The 21713-nt window shown below is 32.8% G+C and overlaps 2 protein-coding genes and 1 pseudogene across 12 annotated transcripts; all 3 read left to right on the forward strand.

The window, feature by feature from the left end:
- The first annotated feature begins 1050 nt into the window (after positions 1–1050).
- On the forward strand, positions 1051–3377 carry LOC137821684 (GATA transcription factor 21). The gene is made up of 3 exons (XM_068626395.2): positions 1051–1851; positions 2107–2487; positions 2835–3377. The coding sequence occupies exons 1-3, from the start codon at positions 1678–1680 to the stop codon at positions 3198–3200; spliced, it is 921 nt and encodes a 306-aa protein (XP_068482496.1). The 5' UTR covers positions 1051–1677; the 3' UTR covers positions 3201–3377.
- Positions 3378–7622: 4245 nt separating this feature from the next.
- Positions 7623–12558, forward strand: LOC137821374 (uncharacterized). 10 transcript variants are annotated; one of them, XR_016515272.1, is made up of 12 exons: positions 7623–7905; positions 7994–8041; positions 8136–8187; positions 8267–8340; positions 8433–8560; positions 8982–9108; positions 9261–9409; positions 9521–9825; positions 9918–10070; positions 11265–11390; positions 11613–11680; positions 12140–12558. XR_016515272.1 is itself a non-coding variant. In XM_068625927.2 (12 exons), exons 1-12 carry the CDS (start codon positions 7881–7883, stop codon positions 12192–12194), a joined length of 1320 nt encoding a protein of 439 aa, XP_068482028.1. In that variant the 5' UTR covers positions 7623–7880; the 3' UTR covers positions 12195–12558. The 10 variants fall into 10 exon arrangements, 8 of the variants coding, with proteins under 8 accessions (XP_068482028.1, XP_068482030.1, XP_068482034.1 ...); XR_016515271.1 differs by having other exon boundaries at positions 12190–12558; XM_068625927.2 differs by having other exon boundaries at positions 9511–9825.
- Positions 12559–15002: 2444 nt separating this feature from the next.
- On the forward strand, positions 15003–21327 carry LOC137822779 (uncharacterized; annotated as a pseudogene). The gene is made up of 2 exons (XR_016515273.1): positions 15003–15589; positions 20813–21327. The product of XR_016515273.1 is annotated as an uncharacterized LOC137822779 (transcript).
- Positions 21328–21713: the final 386 nt, after the last annotated feature.

Genomic DNA, 21713 nt, shown 5'->3' on the forward strand with positions numbered 1-21713 from the left:
AAAACATGCTTACTAGTCTCAAACTTCAGCCTTTTGATACTTTCTTAGTATGGAATGATCACATAACTCTAAAGTTACTCCATGAAAACCCTCTTATTTATGTGTCAAACCTCAGCTGTCACAACTTCAATCTTATATCATTTGACTAGCTATAAATACATAAATACATGCACAATCATTATTGAACACTCTAATATATAAAAATCCTTTTTTTTTTACCTTTTGACAACTATAAACACACCCTTTAGAATCATTATTATATCTTGTTCAATTTTTATTGTGAAACCCATAATATTTCTCCTGACATAATAATAATAATAATAGTGCAAACTTAAAACTTAATATAAAGAGTAAATCTCGCATACTAAAATTATTATAGAATTATAAAATGAGAAAACTAATTCATTCATTATCATAAGCTACAAGGTAAATCTACATTGCAATAACTGAAGTTTATACTTTCCTTTTACAAGGTTCTATCACTCAGGTCAAGAGAAAAAATCTTCAAAGAAAATAAAACTAGAAACTAGTCTAAAAATAACAGTCATATGGTTTTTATTTTAGACTTAACATTAATCTGACATGGTAAATGAAAGTTAATTTTTTTAAAATTATTATTAAATTCAATATTTTACAATTGATTAAATATTCTTCTCTTTAGGTTCATAAATGTCCTAATTTATTTCTTGAAGAGATGTTGGACACGGGTTAAGTTAGGATTCACTCTAGTGTAAGATAACTGTGCATTTTTTGTGCATATGTGTCCATAAATAAAAACTATACGATCATATAAAACATAGGGACTAAATGCATCAATGTTGACTAAAAGTTCAGAATCCCAAACATATATTTTTTTATAATTTATTTACTAATAATAACTATTTGTGATAAATTAAAAAACAAAATTGTCTGATGAATAATAAGAAATTATGATATTTAGAGTTATAATAATTGCTTACATCACAACCAATTCAAATTTCTGATATTCATTCGACATGTTCAAATGGATTTGAACCTACATAACTGACTGATTCTGTATCTTCATTTTACAAAGAGCAGATTCTATATATGTCAAACTCTTCTCAATAATAGTTAGTTATGTCCTAGGTGACAAAACTTATATATGTTTGGTGGAAAAACATTTGACTCATGCCACAAGTTTATTCTTGTGACCAAATTATTGTTAGTGATGTGTGACTACATTATCTCTAAATCATAATGTGTGGCTACCATATCTCTTCCATGGTTTAAAGGTTCATCCAGACAGTGGTAAAAAAGAAAACTGTGCAATTAGGGTTTTTGTCATACTGCTGGGGTCAGGCGAATAGCAATCCACACTCTCCTGAATCAGTTTGTCTTTTCGATTTGTCTGCTTTCTATGTTTCCAAGTCACGTGAATGTCTTATAGTGATAGCTCTAAGGTGGTGCTAGGCTGTAATATCAATCTTCTGTTGACGAGTTTTACCATGGCTCGTATACCAGAAACGTTCAGAATCAGAACCTTTTTGCCTTTTATTGCTTTTTTTTTTTTCTTCTTTCCTTTTTCTTCCTTTTCCTTCTCCGACTCTTTCTTTAATATAAACTGGACAAAAGTTAGGCTTTGCAGTGGCTCTGATCTTTTGCTCGCCCTTCTTTTTTTCTCTCTCTTGACTTGGTTTGTGTGCAGTGCATGAACCAATGATACCAACTTATCGTTATTCAGTGTCTTCTCCTATGCTTATAGATCTTAATGAAGAAGATCATACACACAAGCAACCCTCTTCTTTATCTACTTCTATTCTCTTCAACCCAGATCAAGATCAAGGAGGATTTTGCTATTGGGAATCAAAACACTTTCAAAGTGACGAAGAGGTATGAATCTATATACAGTTTTTATTTGTTGAAGCTAGAATATATTCTCTTATGTATACACATAGATACAACAAGAAGCTTGTTTCTTTGTTAGATCACCTATCTGAAGTGGTTATTTTGTATATATTGTTTATTAACAACAAGCTTAACTTTTCTTATTTATAGTTATACATATAGATAGAGTATTATAAGTAGAACATATCATATTGGTAATCTATATCTTTGTTTTGATGAATTTAATCATGTGATCTATAGGCCCAGAAGATTGTTCCTTCCAGTGGATCATGGGATCATCCAGTAGAAAAGATTGAAAACAGAAGTGATCTGAAGCTGAGAGTTTGGAAGAAAGAAGAAGGCTGTGACAATCTTAAAGGTGAAGATAGTTCAACGATGTCTTCAAAAATGAGAATGGTGCGGAAAATGATAGTTTCAGATGAAACAGATTCTGATATAGCAGACATCTCCAGCTCTAAGCAGATCAAGTATAAAAAGAAAAACCCAGAACTGTCACCACTAGTCACTGATGATAGTAACTGTAATTCTTCTTCAAACCAGAACAGTGTCCCTCTTAGGGTTTGTGTTGATTGCCACACTACTAAGACCCCTCTCTGGAGGAGTGGACCAAAAGGTCCAAAGGTACATATTTTCTCTATTTCCCTCTTCAAACCTCTAACAACATTCTTTGCATGTAACTTTCTCTAAGCTTTTTCCATAACTGTGTTCAATCATAACTAAACTTTCTATGATGTACAACCAAGAAAATACATATACTCTTTAATTTGGTTAGAAACTAAAAAATTGACAGTTATTCTAGTAATGCAAGTTTTTTTTTTTATCACATAAGAAAAACTTCAGTTTCAGGTGATCAACCCATATAAAAAATTGACAGTTATAGTAGTAATGCAAGTAGAATACTTTGAATTAAACAATGGATCTTAAGAAAAACAAATAATTGATGTTGAAATTTTAATTTGGTGTTACAGTCACTTTGCAATGCTTGTGGAATTCGACAAAGGAAGGAAAGGCGCGCCATTGCTGCAGCTGCAACTACAGCAAATGGAAGCAACAGGTTGAAGGCTGAGAAATCTGAAATGAAGAAGGGGAAGAAGTTGCATAGCAAAGGGAAAAAGTCCAAAACTGAGGGTGCACCAGCACTGTTGAAAAAGAAGCGTAAACCTGCCAAGAATAGAAAGAGGTTTCGTGCATTTGAGGATTTGACAGTAAGATTGAGCAACAACTCGGCTGTTCAACAAGTTTTCCCTCAGGATGAAAAAGAGGCTGCAATCTTGCTCATGGCTTTGTCTCATGGATTACTTCATGGCTTCCCCTCAGATCTTTATATCACTTAGATTTATGAAAATGTTCAGTGTTAGTGAGGTTAGTACGGGAACTGATAACATGATGATGAGGTGTGGTTTTCTCTAGTTATTTTTTTTTTATATGATGGATTTTGAGCAAGAAGACAAATACAAAATAAAAGTGTAATGTGTTCCAATAATTTGATTCATCATGAACTCTTACTTTTAGTTTATTTTGTTATGGTGAAGTTACTATATGAGGAGTGACTAAGATTTCAAGCTTAAAAGTTCCTAACAGTTAAAGGTGACGTTTAACGACATTGTTATGGCAGGCTGCAAGATCTTCAGATGAGAAATCAACAGATTTATTTTGCTCCCTTTCTCTTCTAACGTTATCTTCGAAGTTTTCAATTTCATATTCAGCTAACAGATTTCTCAATGACAGTGAAAATTCATGTTTGGGTACAACTTTCTGTGTCCCATGAGACCTTTAGAGGATTGAACTTCAGATTAGGACTTCTGTCTGCATTCAAAATTAATGTCAGTAGTCTTGACTTTAGAGGAAGAACAGTACTTAACAGAAAGTTTCTTATGTTTACCACAAATATGAATCTTTACTTTACAAATAAACTATATTATCTATCACTTAGGAACTAAAAAGAACAAGTTGGTCATTGTTATTTTTATATGAACAAGTTCAGGTTACACCAACAATGTAATTATATCAAAATTAAATTAGATAAATCCTACATTAGTTTGAGATGTGTTTAAGATGAATAATGTATAACTACAAAGAATTATAAACCTTTTTTTTTATTAAATGATAGTTTATGATCTACTGTTGCCAAATCCCTTTTGAAAGACTCATGGTAATTGGTTAAAACAATAAATTATGTAATATATATGAAATATCAAAATATTACAAGAAAATCATCAAATTATAGTTAATTTTAAATATTAAAATAATTAGTTACTATTGGACTAAATTAAAGACTATTTTAAAGACTAAAAAAAATTATTGATATCAATAGTAGTTTCAATTATTAATAAAAATTTATAAAATAGTTTTTAATTTGGTATCTAACCATTAGTTACCAAAGTTTTATCTACTAATATTTTATATTCTAAATAGAGACTAATTGAGACCAATTTAAAAATTATTTTATAATTTTTTATTAATAATAGAAACCACTTTAAATAAAAATATTTTTTTAATATAGTGACTAATTATTTTAGTTTCTAATTTTGGTTGCTATTTAAAGAATTTCTTGTAGTGCAATTTAAGAAAATAAAATAATTAGTACTAGAAACATATATGTAAGGATTTTAAAGCTAACAACTATTTTCTCAGAAACAAACATAGCCTCTAAAAACCTATTTTAATCCTAATATTTTCATTTTTAGCTTATAAAGTAATATTTAGTGATAATGACCGAAAAAAATCACTTTAAAATGTTATAGATTTAAGAGTAATACATTTCTTACAACTAAAATAAATCATAATTATAATTGTAGATATTCATAGACAACTTAAAAAAAATTAGAAGTCATTTAATTTTTTTAATTAGAAGATTTATTATGTAAAAATCTTATAAGGAACACTTAGATAAAAAAATTATTCTACTTTAAATAGGTTTTATACACTACAAGAAAATCATTAAATAATAACTAAATTTATAGATAAAAAATAATTAGTCTCTAAATTATAATTTAGAGACTAAAAAATTATTCGTATCTAAAGTGGTTTCTATTATTAATAAAAAAATTATAAAATAGTTTCTAAATTTGTATCTAAATTGGCTACCTAAATTTTAGCGACTAATAGTTTAGATTCTAAATTAGTCTCTAAAAGACTAATAGAAACTAATTTAGAATATAAAGTAGTAAGTAGTTAAAATCTTGGTAGCTAATGGTTAGATATCAATTTTAAAACCGTTTTATAAAATTTTTATTAAGAATAAAAATTACTTTAGATACCAATAGTTTTTTTAGTTTATAAAATGATCTCTAATTTAATTAAATAGTAACTAATTATTTTGGTATATAAAATTAGTTTATATTTAATAATTTTCTTGTAATAAGTTTATAATTTATAATTTTGTTATTTACCCTTCAACTTTTTACACCATAAAATATTTTAATTATTTAACATTTTTATTGTTAAGATTTATAGTCTTGTATAAGATTCAATTATTAATTTAAGACCTGAATCTTAATTACATTCCTTTTTGAAAATATCTACATTGAGATATTTAATTGAAATACTTTTTTTATAGATTAACACCAAGATTATAGATAAGAGTACATTCTTGATTTGAAACTTCACCATGTCATATTACTTTTCTAAAATGGGAGTTTCTTAAAAGATCTAAATTATAAGTGTTGTTGTCATAGTGTAATGTTTGAAAATATTGTGTTATCAAGATGAAGGAGCTTTGTAGAAGTCTCACAGGATAAATAATTTTTTATTTAGCAAGCATTAAAGTTTTGTTGTAGTTTTGAGACGAGTAAATAAGAGTTATTATATCCATGGGGAATTATTGATCAATGTAATATCCTAATAAAATAGTAAATGTAAGTTTTGTTTGATTATAAACTTTAAGTAAAACAAAATATAATAGTTAAAACTATTTAAGTAATATACATTTTATAGAATAAAAAATAAATTAATAATTTTAAGGATTTATGAACAAGTAAAACATCTCCTATCAAATATTTATGTAACATAATTCTAAAAGTCCTTTATTACAATTCTTTGTTAATAAATTCTAAGAATATTTATTGAATATGTTTTTTTATATGTAGCAAATATTCTATCATTAAATATCATGTTATAACAATCAATGTATTAAGATTCATATTTAATTATTAAATATTTCTTCTATCGCACGGAAATAGATGTTATGATGGATATTAATATATTTAGTATTAATCACAAAAAATCACAAGAAACACTTTCCAAAGTTTTTTATTTAAGATTCTAAGGCATGCTTTTGAATTATTCAATAACTCAGTTTTAAATAATTAGATAATTTTAAATATTAAAAAAAAATATTAAAGAGACAAGATATGTATTATAGCTTAAGTTTCGTATCTCATTTGAGCGTCAATAGTCATTCAAACGTGATGCTTGTTTAAAAATGTTAATATTGCTTGAGTGAATGTTGAACAAGATGACTTGTTAACATAAATTCAAACTAATTTTTCTATCTATTATTTGAACATGAGTACTTTACTAAAGTAGGGATAAAATTTATGTGTCATAACTACAATTAAAAAATAAAAAAAGTTAACATTTCAAATATCATGAAAAAAGGTATGGTATAAAAATATAACTCCAAGTCAAAGAACATTTTGGATTAATAGATACAATTTTTTCTAGAACATTTTGGAACTCGAATGGAGAGGTTACTAGGTCTCTTATATTTCTCTTTTAATTGTTTCAAAATATGTTTCCATTGCAATGTGAAGGCAAACACTAATGGTCAATTAACTCAATATTCAAAGTCAAAATTGAATTAATCAAGTAATTATTTTCATAATTTTGTACTAATGTTTAAAAGATATGCAGAAGTTGTTAAAAAACAACTTTGTGTTTGTTTGGTTTTTTACCATTTGGGGATTTAGGGATTGGTCAATGTCTAACCAAATACGTTGTGAAGGAGCATTATAAGTCTAAAGTTTAAGCTCTAGGTAACAATAAGTCAATATGTTGGTCATAAGGCACCATCCCTAGTAGGTTTAGGGAGTTAACAAGAATGATGATTTTGTTACTGAAACTTGGTTAAAAGACAACTCTGTGTTTGTTTGAATTTTGTATTATCCTAAACTTAGGGATCAGTTAATGTCTGACCAAGTACATGATTTTGTTTGATTTCTATGTTACATAATAAAGTTTAATTCACACACTTTGCTTCAGTTTAGAGGGGAAACCTCCATGATTCTTGTTTCATTAGTTGCAGCTGATCTCGTTTTCTTGCTATGGGAAACATGAGAGACTGAGTGGAGATTCATGGGAGGAGGAACAGCAAAAAAGTTAGGGAGAGAAAGGGTAAGCTGTGTTAAAAGTTAAAATCCCTCTTGAACCCATCACAGTTTTGTACCTGTCACAAATTTGAAGTGCCATTTTGTGACTACATGCTTCAGTTATTTGTATTTCGTTTCTTAACAGTTTATATCATGACAGTAATACACTCTCAAACACTCATTTCAACACAATTTTACTTTTATAAAACCATGAGTCCTATTGAATAAATGAGTGTCATTCCTTTATTACTGAACCAACATGAATGTTAACAACCAAGTATGTAAGAGAAACACTGTTAAAAAGTATGGAAATTTTTATTGACAAGCTTGTTTCAGTCATAAAATTTTAGTTTTTATATAAAATAATAAAAAAACTCTCATTTTGAATAGTAAAAGGAGAATAAAGGGCTTACAAATTAACAAACAAGACAAAATGGGATTTTTTCTATCAAGCTTATATGGCTAATAAATATTTCTAAGGTTGCAAGGACCACACAAGCTGTTTTCATTGGATTCTAACCATATCCATTCTTCCATCACTTAACCGACAGAGTCAATGAACACAATGCTTTGCTTCAGCACTCAACCTAGATCGGAGTCTAGAGTTGAGAATAGTGACTAGTGTCAAGCAAATCTCTCTCTTTCTTTCTCTCTTGTTCTGTTAACTTAATAAGTTACTGTATTTACTGAATTCTTCTTCCTGCAATGCCAGGAACCATCATGGTTTCAGGTACTAGCTTTCATTTAGAGTAGTAAAGCAATATTTCAAGCATTGAATCCGAGGTGGTTTTTTCTAACTTCTCTGTTCTTTTTTACAGTACTGGAATTCATGGATCTTCCATTATCTTCAACAACATCCATAAGGGGTATGCTCTTGCTTTTGAATTTGTTGCTATCTCTCTCCCCTTAAGCACATTCCTAAGGCCAATTATAACAAAGTTCAGTGGTGAATGCATGCAGCTTCATTGGGGAGAATAGAGTACCAAGTGAATGACAAGGAAAACTTATCTTTGTAAGATTGTATACCTTGTTTATGTGATATGGGGCCATAACAGTTTCAAGGTTATAATCTGCTCTGTTGTATTGTTCAGCCCCTTAACTAGCATCCGTGATGATTTGATTTTCAAAATTCAGGATGCTGAGGGGAATGAAATATCACGAACAGGTTTTTTTTTCAGTACACATCCTATTTGAATTGGCCTTTTCAAAATCAGACACGGAAAGTTCTTCTAATGGGAACTAAAAAACAAATGGCAGGTATTCAGATAAAGTTGATATTAGAAAAAGGTGTTTTGGAAGACAAATTTCCACTTGGGGGTGGCCATCTGCGTTTGAAGTTGCAATTCATCCTTAGTGATGAAGAGCGAGACAGAATTCGTTCATTGGTACTCATTCATTTTTCGTACACAGTTTGGAATGCACTATGCTTATGAACTTTCTTCAGCATTTCATATTAAATGCCTCAGTCAGTTATTGCTTTGGTACTAATTATATCCTAATTATGATTGTTGTTGGGCCTGTGATGTAATCTATTATCAAACTATCCATGAATATTTAGTTTCATATCCTAAATGTCTAAATGTTTACTTTCTTACATGAGGAGATGTGTTAAAAATGCACAAATATCATCTTGTAAGTCAATTTCAAAGAGTTGAGTTATATCTAAATCCACATTCTAGAAAGATAACCACATGTTAACACACATATTTTGCAATCTTTGAATGTTATTAACTTGTAGAGACAGTATTTGAGGTTGTGGTTATTAGTGTTCCTCCAAATTAACTTGTCACATATTTACTTCTGCAGAGACAATCTGCATTAAAGAAAAAACATGATGAGCTTCTTAGTAGTGGCCGAAGAGGAGCAGAAAGCAACAGCAGAGCTGTTCTTGGCAATGCTGCATTACCCTTCCGCAGAAATGATGAGGTCTCAGGTTTGATCTTACTTAGCTGATTAAAGAAGCCATGAAAACTGAAAGCAGAAATGCAATAATAAGAGGATTTAGTGAGTAAAATATACAGAAACTTAGTAGTTATTATGAATGACATCCTACATTCCCTCAAAGGCTCTTTCCTGATGTTTTAGGTGCTCCATCTTCTCAAGAATCACCAAAGAAAAACCTTCAACAAGAAGCCGTTTCTCGATTGCAAGATCTGGCAGGTTCACGTGAAGAGAAGGAATCTGATACTAGAAATGTAGCTGGGACTCAGCTTGACCAGAAACAGCTAAAGCCAGTTAAGGATTAACTGATTTGCTTGAGTCTATTTTTATCCCAACAAGGATACACTGGAAAATATACTGTTTTTTTGTTTAATGGTCATTTTACATGTTTTAGAACATTGCAGATGAATATAAGAAGTCCTCATCCACAAAACCTGTGTCAGAAACTGTTACTTTTACTCAATCACAACACAAGGGTAAGAAGCCTGCTGATCAGTCACCATCTGAGAAACATCCTCAGAGAGCTATTGGTTCAGATAAAATTGCAATTTTGGTTGGCTCAGAAAAAAATGATGCCCCGGCTAGTAATCTGATACAACCAAATCAAGAGGAAGGTGGCCTTCAATATTCTGAGAAGAGAGCCTCACTTGGGAAAATTCCAAGTAATGTGAGGAAGATGATAAGTGCCTTTGAAGGTGGACCGGCTCAGGTATAGTCAAAGTTGTGCTTTAACAGTATCATCACCATATTATTGAAAACTCTTCAGCAAATGGAGTTCACATGGAACTTGTCTTAAAACAGGATACCAGATCTCAGATTAAACCACCTCCAACAAAACAGCAAGAAAGTTCAAATGAAAGAAGAGATTCATCCAAGACTCAGCATTTGGAGAGAGATAAGTCAAAGAAGACAGAGCCAGCAGACTTGAATGAAAGGGTGAAAAGTGCATCCCTGGTAAGAGACTTGAAACATGCCCCCACCATATATTGGAGAAAGATGAGAGTAAATTAACCTGCTTAATTATGTATCTCCTATTGAACAAACTTACTCAGCAGGCAAAAAATTCATAGTATATAAAGTACAATAGAAACATGTAAAGTGGAAGAGAAAAATAAATAAAACAATTACATTTCTTGTAAAGATGCATGAGAAACATTCAGATAACCATCTTTACAATCTATTCAGTTCCAAGCAAGATTCTGCATGCATAAAATAATAGGAAGAGAAAGGAGGGGAAATGTTCAGTGTTTCACCACAAAAATTTGATTCAGTGTTTTACCATGACAACAAATATTATTCTCTTTGAAAATTCTGGAGTCTGGATATTACCAAATGACTAAGAATGATTTTTTAACAACTAATAGTAAATTCATTAAGATAAAATCACCTCATTTAAATTATACTCTGTTTTGAAGCTTGGAACTTATCACTGTTTAGTTCTTAAAGGATGCAAGAATGTGTATTTAAATTGTTTTTGTCCTTAATTTCTAAACGATGTGAAACAATTGAGCGTACCGCAATAAGCTCCCAATCGAAGTCTAAGAATGGAGATTTGTCTTTAGATCCATTTTTCCATTCTTCCAAGATGAGGACTAAGAGGAACTAGGGTTCGTCTTCAGGAAAATGAAAAAGTGATTTTAAAACAAATCTCCGTTCTTCTTATATCTCAATTGGAGTTGTTCCAATATGAACAATAGTTTTACATCGGTTTAAAATCAAGATTACAGACACTTTAAATACATTTTCCTCCTTAACCTTTTTATACGTTTTTTAAAAACAAAACCATAATAAAACTATAAGCTTCCAAATCGACAATGTCTTCTAAATGAACAATATCTCAGATACAATAATTGTCACATATACCATAATTGAGTTTAATCATTGACTTTAATTTCAATATTGCTGATGTGAGACAGATATAGAAGTATATTTTGATACATTTTGGTTAATTATTGTCATTGTATGCAACCTTATTCTTACCCTTAGAAGATGCAACTTTACCTTTGCGCCAAGGCTCACCCTCAAGTGGATTTCAACGTATAAACTGGAAATTAGACTAATAGAATCAAATTATGTATTTTCTTCTTATATTTTTGTGAAATAGAATCAATTTGACTACATTATATTTTGTTTATTTTTGTATAACAGAAGGAAGCACATGTTGGAACTGGAAGTGAGGGGAGCAAGCATGAAAAGATAGTGGAAATCAAAGAGTCAGAGCCCAAGACCTCTGATAACAATGGAGATGAAAATTCTAGAGGACCATTTAATCAGGTTATTATCTACTTTCAATTAAGAAAATCTTTGTTGTCTAGCGTGAAAATTTTAATTTTAGACCTTGGAAGTGGTACTCCAGGTAAATTATCACTATTTTGATATTTGTATCACAGCTCCCGAGTAAGCAATGAGTTTCAATAAACAATGTTGCATTTATCTATTTTGTACCTCTATTTTACAATATGCTTATATGTCCTTTTCCACATCTTCACTTTTCAGGTAGTGAAAGTTGCAATCATTATAGGATTTGGATTACTTGTTCTACTAACCAGAAAAAGAAGAAAGAGGTATGAAAACTAGGCGATTTCTTAGCTATATTTCTTTTACTTTGATCCTGTTAATTATATCATGTTATGAACCTCTTAGTTTTATTCTATTTTACCCTGTTTGCTGGCACAATTTATGGATTTTGTTAAAGAAATCATGCTTCATAGCATATTACTGTGGTCTGGAGCAACCTTTTGTGACAATTGTTTCTAGTTATGCCAGCATACTCCAAATTGTTCTGCTTCTTCCTTTTGTATGTTGACAAATTCTAATAGAAATTAAGCAAGAATTATGGACTTAGATTTACAATCATCCTACATAGCTAGATGTAGATAATCTTAGCAAGGATCATAGATGTTTGAATCCTTCCTCTCTAACATCCATCTTGGCAAAAAGATGTGCACACTGAGTTTTTTTAAGAAATTATTGTCCATAATTCAGTAAGAACTTCTAAGTGCCTTTATCTCTGTATTATGTAGTAATGGAGAGAGGCAAAGGGATGATGTATTTAACTTTCTGAATTTACCAGAATGAAGAAGAAGAGTGCCTGAGAATCAGTTCAAGAAATATCAATTCTCAAATTCTTCATTTGTTGATATATCACAAGCATCTACAGGCTGCAATCAAGTCAAAAACTTGCAAGTTTCAGATAATGAGCCAAATTTAAAGCAATCGAATCCTGCTTGATGAACATCTTTCATATGGCATTGCTGAGAGAGGTGCATAGCAACTAAATGTTAAAAAATTGCAGCATAAACATTCATATTCAATTTCGTTGAGAGACTTAAAGGAAAGTTAGATTCATTTTCCACACGGATGGAGTAGATTTCAATTACTTTGTTCTTTTATTGAAAAAGATTCGCCTTGTTCATATTGAATGCTTATATATCTTTGCTCATTTTTATCATAGCATCCATAGTTAGAGGAATTTTTGGACACTCTTCTTCTTCTTTCAAAATTGCACCTATCTTCCTAAAATTTTCTCATGGCATCATCAAACTCTTTAATTTCTCTTCTTCTTCTTTTTTGTCTGTCTTCCATGTATAATTCTATTTTCAATTGTTCATTTTCAAACATCAAGTTTGTACAAGAGGAGAAGAAGATTTTGACATTGTATCTAAAAATATTTCACAAAAACAAGAACTAAACAAACAACAATTATATTTAATATTGATTCTCGAATTATTAATCATGAGAGTCATATCTTCCATGAAAAATTGTAAAAAAAATTATTTATAATGAGTTGGAAGTACATATTAAAAATATTTTTACTATAGTGTTTTTATTTTACTTATGTGAAATATTTACAATAGTATTTAAATAAAAAAAAAGGATGATTACTAGTTTTTTTATTTAATATAATTGTAAATATTCAACACTAAAATATGTATTGTACCGGTATGGACGAGGCTGGGACCCACCTGGCTGCCCGAGGCCGAGTCTACCTGACCGACACTTGGGGAACCTGGCTGAGGCTTAAGAGCTTTGGCCGAGAGGACGAGGCCGACGACCCACTTGGCCGAGACCTTAGAAGACTTGGCCGAGACGGCCGAAACCACGAGGATTAGGCCGGTGGCCGACCAATACCATGGGAACATGGCCGATGGCCGAACCATATTACAATTAACGTTCAAACCATCATCAAGAATTAGGTAATGCAACCCTAAGTGATATCCACCTCGATAAACGGACCCAACAAGGTAGGCCCATTAGAATAATATAAATAGCGCACATCCCAAGGAATAAGGTATGTCATTTATTACTGTTCACCTACCAGAGCACCATCACTCGCTTTACTGACTTGAGTGTCGGAGTGCTTTCGCAGGTACCCCCACCATCCGGTGTTCGCCCGACGACTGAGTGCCGAAGGAGAAGCAGGAGGACGAGAAGAATCCCAACTCATCACCCAGTCATCTGCCCGACCGAAGGAAGGAGAAGAAGACTATAATAGTTCTCTAGGTCTCATCTCCCTAGCAAGAACATGTATGATTTTCAATCCCATAGGATAATTATGTTGATGAATAATATTGTGAGAGTTATGAGATTATAGTATAATGAAGTTTCTCATGTTTTGTGTGATAGAGTTTCAAGTTTCTCATTATTTTACTATTATCTTGTTTTGTAAACCGGACCTAAACTAATCACACCAGTGAACCAGTTAAATAATGAGTGTAAAGAAACAAAATTACTCTGAAGAAAAATTAATAATTTTTTTGAAAAGTAGTCAAAATTAAGTAAAATTGGTCAAAACTAATAAAAAACTGATAATTAGAACAAGGTTATTTTAAAAAATAAAATGAATCCAAATTTTTTATTTTTTATTCTACATATAAATTTATTATTAATTTTTTTTAATGTAAGTAACATTTTATTTTAATCTTTATATAATTATAAATATTAAACACCTATAAATTTATGTTTTATTTTAGCGACAACACATATATACAATTTTTTATTTTTATTATTTATATATATCTATGTTTAATATATTAAAATTTGAATGAACAAGTTATTCGCACACTTATATTAATATTTGTACACTTATATTAATATTGATTATAAATTTATAGTTTATTTTAATAAATATAGATATATAAAAAGAGACGTAAATTATCTAATTACACCCACATATATTATAAAGAAAATATATCCAAAATTATAACATAGAAGAAATAAGTAGATTGGTATTAAAGATCTTTCATTTCCCTTTTCATTTAAAAGTCTGCATGTTTTAATATTTCTCAATGCTTGTGTATTTTATTTTGTAACATTTTCTAAAGCAATGTGATTTTCAAACTTCCGAATAGATTATATAAATCAGTATTCATTATTAAGTTATTTCTCAAGATGCCATTGATGAAATAATATAAAAACTAACTATTTTGTTCCCACACTTCTTGGTGTGTCCCACACTCCTCATGAAGAAATGGTGTTGAATTAGTGGTGGTTTTGTGGTTACCATGTTCCCACACACATTTTTCTTTCTTGTTCTTGCATTCACCTCAGAATATGGTTTAGCAGATGAAGTACAAGTAAGTTTAATCGTGTTCTAATCTAACACTAACTATGAATTAAACTTCTATTCTCAAAGTTTTCTTTTTTTCAGAAAAAGTAATAAAAAGAATCAATTCCCCTGTTCCTGTAATTTTTTTCATTTCAAGCTCAAGGATGTGTACTGGAGTCTATTTGTGCTTATCTTGAAATGGGTATGTTCAAGTTTTCTTCTTTTTAAAAAAAAAAGATAATAAAAAATAAAAGGGTGTTTTATGAATCAAGCATAAGGAAGAAAGAAACCCAATTCTTCCTTTTCTTTGATTTTTCATTTTAAAGCTGAGGAATGTGTACTGAAGTGTATGTGTAGATATATTTAGAGGGGTATGTGGAAGTTTTCATGATCTTTGGATATAGATTTTAGTTTCTGCATTTTCATAATCTTTTGTGTGCTTTGGTGATTCTAGTTTTGTTCGCCATGAACTTGGAGTTTCTTGGTAAAATCCCTTGGTTTAATGCTCAATTGAACCCATATTCGATGACTAATTCAGTTCCCACCAAACTTTAACTGAACAACATAAAGAAGAAGAATCAATAAATGAACCCAAACTGCCCTTCCTTTCATTGTTTCCTTGGGGAGAGAGTGCTGCAGACAAATTTCAAAGGCCATCTACTATCAATAAAGGGTTAAGGAGGAAGGCACAACGTCGGGGGAATGGTGTCGGAGAAGATGGTGAGGCTATACCTTTGCAGTTCCGGCCGTATGTGTGTAAGGTTCCATGGCATACAGGGGTTAGAGCATATCTTTCTCAGCTGTTCCCCAGATATGGACATTACTGTGGACCAAACTGGTCAAGTGGGAAGGATGGAGGATCTCTTGTTTGGGACAGGAGACCAATTGATTGGTTGGATTTCTGCTGTTACTGCCATGATATAGGGTATGATACTTATTAAAGGAAAAGAAAGAATAGGGTAAATCCCTTGTGTATATTGAACACATAGGGTTATGTTTATATAGGAAAAAGAAACATATGGGCTAAGCCCATTACATAAATATGAGATATCTAACAATATCTATAATATCTCATATTATCAAATAATATCTAATTATATCTAATAATATCTAACACTCCCCCTCAAGCTGGTGCATATAGATCATATGTACCCAGCTTGTTATAAATGTAATCAATCCTAGGTCCTCGTAAGGGTTTAGTAAAAATATCTGCTAATTGATTATTTGAATTAACAAACTCAGTCTTGATATCTCCTGATATAATCTTTTCTCGAATGAAATGACAATCAATCTCAATATGTTTTGTCCTTTCATGAAAAACTGGATTTGAGCTAATATGAAGAGCAGCCTGATTATCACATATCAGTGTCATTTGAGTAACCTCTCCAAATTGCAATTCTTTAAGTAACTGTTTAAGCCAAATAAGCTCACAAGTAGCCGAGGCCATAGCTCTATATTCTGCTTCTGCACTAGATCTTGCCACAACACTTTGTTTCTTGCTCTTCCAAGAGATCAAGTTATCACCAATGGAGACACAATAACCAGAAGTTGACCTTCTATCAGATGGAGATCCTGCCCAATCAGCATCTGAATAACAAACGACTTTAGTATGGTTATTATGACCATATAACAAACCTTTTCCAGGAGAGCCTTTAATGTACTTCACTATACGAATGACTGCATTCCAATGATCTTCACATGGAGAATTAAGAAATTGACTCACCACACTGACTGCAAAGGAAATATCAGGACGAGTAACAGTGAGATAGTTCAATCTTCCAACTAATCTCCTGTACTTCTCAGGATCTGAAAGAGGCTCCCCCTGATTGGGTAGAAGCTTGACGTTGGGATCCATGGGAGTATCAACAGATTTCGAATTCATCAACCCAATTTCCTCCAAAATATCTAATGCGTATTTTCTTTGAGAGATAACAATACCAGTATTGGATTGTGCTACCTCAATCCCCAAGAAATATCTGAGTTTGCCAAGATCTTTGGTCTGAAAGTGTTGACAAAGGTGTTGTTTTACTTGTGAGATGCCATGGTGATCACTGCCTGTAAGAACAATGTCATCAACATATACTACAAGATAGATACACCCAGCACTCGAGTGACGATAAAAAACTGAATGATCGCCTTCACTACGAGTCATACCAAATTGTTGAACAAAATTGCTAAATTTTCCAAACCAAGCCCTAGGAGACTGCTTGAGGCCATATAAGGATTTGCGAAGACGACATACCAATCCAGAAGACTCCCCCTGAGCAACAAAACCGGGAGGTTGCTCCATATAAATTTCTTCCTGCAAATCCCCATTAAGAAAAGCATTTTTAACATCCAGTTGATAAAGAGGCCATTGTTGAAGAGCAGCCATAGCTATGAATAAGCGAACAGAGGCCATCTTTGCTACTGGAGAAAAAGTATCACCATAGTCTAAACCAAAAATTTGGGTATAACCCTTAGCCACAAGACGAGCTTTGAGACGATCAATAGTACCATCAGGACCAACTTTGATAGCAAAAATCCACCTGCAACCAACAACAGATTTCCTAGATGGTAAAGGAACAAGTTCCCAAGTTCCATTATTCTGAAGCGCATTCATTTCATCAAGCATGGCCTGACGCCAACCAGGATGGGCTAAGGCATCACCTACAGATTTTGGAATGGATACAGAAGAAATAGACGAAAGGCAGGTATAAAAGGGTTGAGATAGTCTATGGTAACTCAAAGCAGTATAATGTGGAGAGGGATTACGAGTAGAACGTATACCTTTACGGATAGCAATAGGAAGATCAGGTTCAACAGTCGGAGGTTCAACTATAGGAGCCGGAGGGGGATGAGGTGTTGGCACCAGAATAGAGTCTGCTGATGGACGATGAGACGGTTGACGACGACTATACACCTGAAGAGTTGGCGGCGGTGGTGAATTGTTAGGTGCACTAGGCACAACAAGAGGAATATTAACTTGATTAGATGAAGAAATTGAAGGAGAAGGACAAGACTTAAAGTAAAGGGAAGATTCACTGAAGGTGACATCTGCTGAAATAAAATAACGGTTTAAAGACGGTGAGAAACATTTATATCCTTTTTGTGATCTAGTGAACCCTAAAAAGACACATTTGTGTGACTTAGGAGATAATTTATCAAGACCAGGACTAAAATTATGAACAAAACATGTGGACCCAAAAACTTTGGGAGGTAAAGAGTGGAGAGGGTCATGTGGAAATAAAATAGAATGAGGAATTTTGTTATCTAAAACTGAAGATGGCATGCGATTAATGAGATAACATGCACTAAGAACAGCATCACCCCAAAAACGCTGAGGAACATCACCATGGATTAAAATAGTACGAGTTGTTTCAACAAGATGTCTATTCTTGCGCTCAGCTACCCCATTTTGTTGAGGTGTATAAGCACATGAAGTTTGATGAAGAATACCATGAGAAGCCATAAAATTTTTAAAAGAATGAGAAAGATACTCACGTCCATTATCATTGCGCAAAATTCGGATGGAAATTCCAAATTGATTTTTAATTTCATTGTAAAATATTTGAAATATAGAAAACAACTCAGAACGGTTTTTCATTAAAAATACCCAAGTACATCTTGAATAATCATCAATAAAAGTAACAAAATACTGAAATCCTAAATTAGACTTAATACGACTTGGTCCCCAAATGTCAGAGTGAACTAAGGCAAAAGGAGATGAAGCACGTTGTGAGACACTACGAGGAAAAGAACTACGAATGTGTTTCCCTAACTGACACGACTCACACGATAAAGTAGACACATTAGACAAACTTGGAACAAGCTGTTGCATCTTGGCAAGACTAGGATGACCCAACCGAGCATGAATGAGAGATGGAGAATCCATAATTGCGCCAACATGTGCAGAGATCTGTAGTTGATAAAGTCCATGAGACTCACATCCGGTGCCAATCATCCGTCCCGAACTCCGGTCCTGTAAAGTAACAGAATCTTTGGTAAAAGAAATAACACAGTCAAGGGAACGAGTGAGACGACTAATGGATAATAAGTTAAATGGAGACCCAGGGACATAAAGAACATTATCAATAGATAAAGATGAAAAAAGATTAATAGTACCAACACCATGTGATGGTACCCTATATCCATTGGCCATGGTAACTGAAGGTAAATAACCCGTAGTAGATAGGGAAGAGAAAAAAGATTTATTACCAGTAATGTGATCAGTGGCACCTGAATCTAGAACCCAAGGGCCATGGGGAGTGGAGTGAGTGAGGCCAGCAAAAGATGTACCTGAATGTGCAACAGAAGCCGTGGAACTAGGGTTCTGACGATCCTCATACCATTTAAGAAATTCATTGAAAATAGCAGGCTGGCTTGGGGTATCAATTGAAGTATGGTCCATGGTAGAAGGTTGCACAGGGGCAATTTGAGCAACCGCAACAGATTTAGGAGGACGACCATGTAAGGCATAACATCTGTCAATTTTGTGGCCAAGTTTGCCACAATGGTCACACTTGTGACGCCCTTTGCCCGGCTTGTGAGGGCGAGTACGATCATTATGCTGAGATACTAAAGCAGAAGAGTCATCAACATGAGACGTTATATCAGCGGTGTGTTTACCTGGCACGCGCAAAAGGGTAGAACAAGTGGAAGTAAAATTGGGCACAATAGGAGATCCCAAAATTTGATCACGAACGTGAGAATAATCATCAGGAAGACCATGTAAACCCAATAACATGAAGAACTTGGATCTTTGTTCTAGTTCTTGAGAAGGAGTAGAGGCAGGAGGTAATAACTCATTAAAATCATGAAGAAGAGCATGAAGTTTACCTAGATATTCTGCCATTGTACCATCAAGACGTTTGGGAGCAACAATTGTGAGAAGATTTTGACACACACCATAAAGACGTTGAGTATCATTGGTGTATAATAATTTTGCTTGTTCCCAAACTTCTGAACATGTTTCATAGGTACGAAAAAATTGTTTTAAAGATGAGTGAATGGTCGATTTGATAACAATGCATAATTGAGCATCAATTTTCGACCAACGAACAACCTCATTTTCAGCAAGAGTAGGATGAGTAAGATGATCAACATAACCTTGACTCTTAAGCCATAATTTAATATCTGATGCCCAAGTGTCATAATTGGTTCCATCCAATTTGTCAATGGAAAGATGAACATTGACGTAATTAGTATAAATAGACGAATCCGGCATAATGACTGAAGAAGAAGCCATAGTGGCAGCGGAAGCGGAAGAAGCCATAAAAGATAAGGACAAATCCAGTCACCGGTTAATTGGCGGGAGCAACAAAGATGAAGGCTCCGACAGCGATTCCGGCGAGATTCCGGCGGCGTCTCCGGCGAAGGTCCGGCGAAGTTCCGGTGAAGGTCCGGCGGAGGTCCGGTGAAGGTCCGGCGAAGGTCCGGCGAAGGTCCGGCGAGACAGTGGGGGTAGTGGCTGGAAAATTCCAGTGAATAGTGGATTCACCAATAAAAATTGAACCCTAAACTCTAACCTTATGCTCTAGATACCATATTAAAGGAAAAGAAAGAATAGGGTAAATCCCTCGTGTATATTGAACACATAGGGTTATGTTTATATAGGAAAAAGAAACATATGGACTAAGCTCATTACATAAATATGAGATATCTAACAATATCTATAATATCTCATATTATCAAATAATATCTAATTATATCTAATAATATCTAACAATACTCATGATCAAGCTAAGCTGCTGAAGGCTGACTTGGCCTTTCTAGAGTGTTTGGAAAAGCAGCATGGGAGAACTAAAGGAGATCCTCATGTTGCTTTTCTTTACAAGACGATGTGTATTAATGGTACTCCTTGCACCAAATATTATTAGGATAATAGTCATGTTGTTCCTTAACTGCTTCTTTTGGTGCTGTTATCTAATCAAAATTTGAGTTCCATTCACCTCCACAATCAGCAGAATAAAGTTTAGCATTTAAGGGGGCGTTGGTTACTGAAATGAAGCCTTAATTTTGATTGGACCAAAATCACTTGAAGAACTAAACCTAAATTTTATCCATACTTATATTTCTTTATGGGTTAATAATGTTATGCTTTGTTGTTATAAGGAGAGGAGTTGCTTTAGAACATGTGTGCTGACTTTTTTTCCTCTGTGAATGACAGGTCTGAGGAATTTTCTGATACCATACAGAAGAAATATAGTGAATCTGCAGCACTTTGGGCAACCTTTGATTCAGTTTGGATGGCTAAGCAATTTGAGATGGAGTTGGAACTTTGAGAAAGCTTATGGATTGAGCTCAGTTGGGGGAAGTACCATGTCAGACATTATGAATTTCATCAATTTTTTAAAGTGTGCAGCCCTGAACCGTCACCAAGTTCCTTAAGTTTTAAACTTCTGTTTGCTAGAGTATGTTTCTTACTGTCATGGCTTCCACATTTTGTATAGACTATAGTGTACATAGCTTGTGTTGTAAATTGCTACCTCTGGTGTTGCATGACTACTTCTGTTATTATTGAAAATCATTAGGTTGTGAACTGTGAATTGTTACTTTGTTTGCTTATATTTGAAGACTAAGGTTATGCTAGGTGCAGCTATTGGCATGGGTTTGTATATACTATAATTGTTGGGATATTTTTTGTAATTAGAAAGAAGTAACAATATTTGGTTTCTCTCAAAATCGGATACTTCAGATACCTTTTTTAGTGCATTACAGACACCTGTATAAAAAACCTTGTATGAGATGAAACTTGTCAATTTGAATTGAATCAAAGGTCTTTTTTTGACTTAACAACATGATCCACCACAGCCTACCACAAATGTTGTCTATTCAAGGATTATTGGTAAGATGTTTGAATTCTTCACATCCTTTAAGAATAATACTTGAATCTTTGATATAGATCCTAAGAACTCCCATTACCAGTATATGGCTTGCTGTTTTGTATGAAAATCTCACATTAAATGATATTCTTATTGTCTCATAATTTGTTATTTGCCTATCAAATTACCTTTCTTCTTGCTTGCACTATAACTTTGGTCATCATATTCTGTTTGTCAGGACATATT

This window comes from Phaseolus vulgaris, chromosome 9 (assembly GCF_051622355.1).
Source record: "Phaseolus vulgaris cultivar YP4 chromosome 9, ASM5162235v1, whole genome shotgun sequence".
Lineage (NCBI taxonomy): Eukaryota > Viridiplantae > Streptophyta > Magnoliopsida > Fabales > Fabaceae > Phaseolus > Phaseolus vulgaris.

Coding starts and splice junctions, on each gene's coding strand:
- LOC137821374 (XM_068625927.2), top strand. CDS start 7,881: ATGCCAGGAACCATCATGGTTTCAG. Junction 8,042..8,135: donor TTCAACAACATCCATAAGGG/GTATGCTCTTGC, acceptor GAATGCATGCAG/CTTCATTGGGGAGAATAGAG. Junction 8,188..8,266: donor GACAAGGAAAACTTATCTTT/GTAAGATTGTAT, acceptor TGTATTGTTCAG/CCCCTTAACTAGCATCCGTG.
- LOC137821684 (XM_068626395.2), top strand. CDS start 1,678: ATGATACCAACTTATCGTTATTCAGTGTCTTCTCCTATGCTTATAGAT. Junction 1,852..2,106: donor ACTTTCAAAGTGACGAAGAG/GTATGAATCTAT, acceptor TGTGATCTATAG/GCCCAGAAGATTGTTCCTTC. Junction 2,488..2,834: donor GTGGACCAAAAGGTCCAAAG/GTACATATTTTC, acceptor TTGGTGTTACAG/TCACTTTGCAATGCTTGTGG.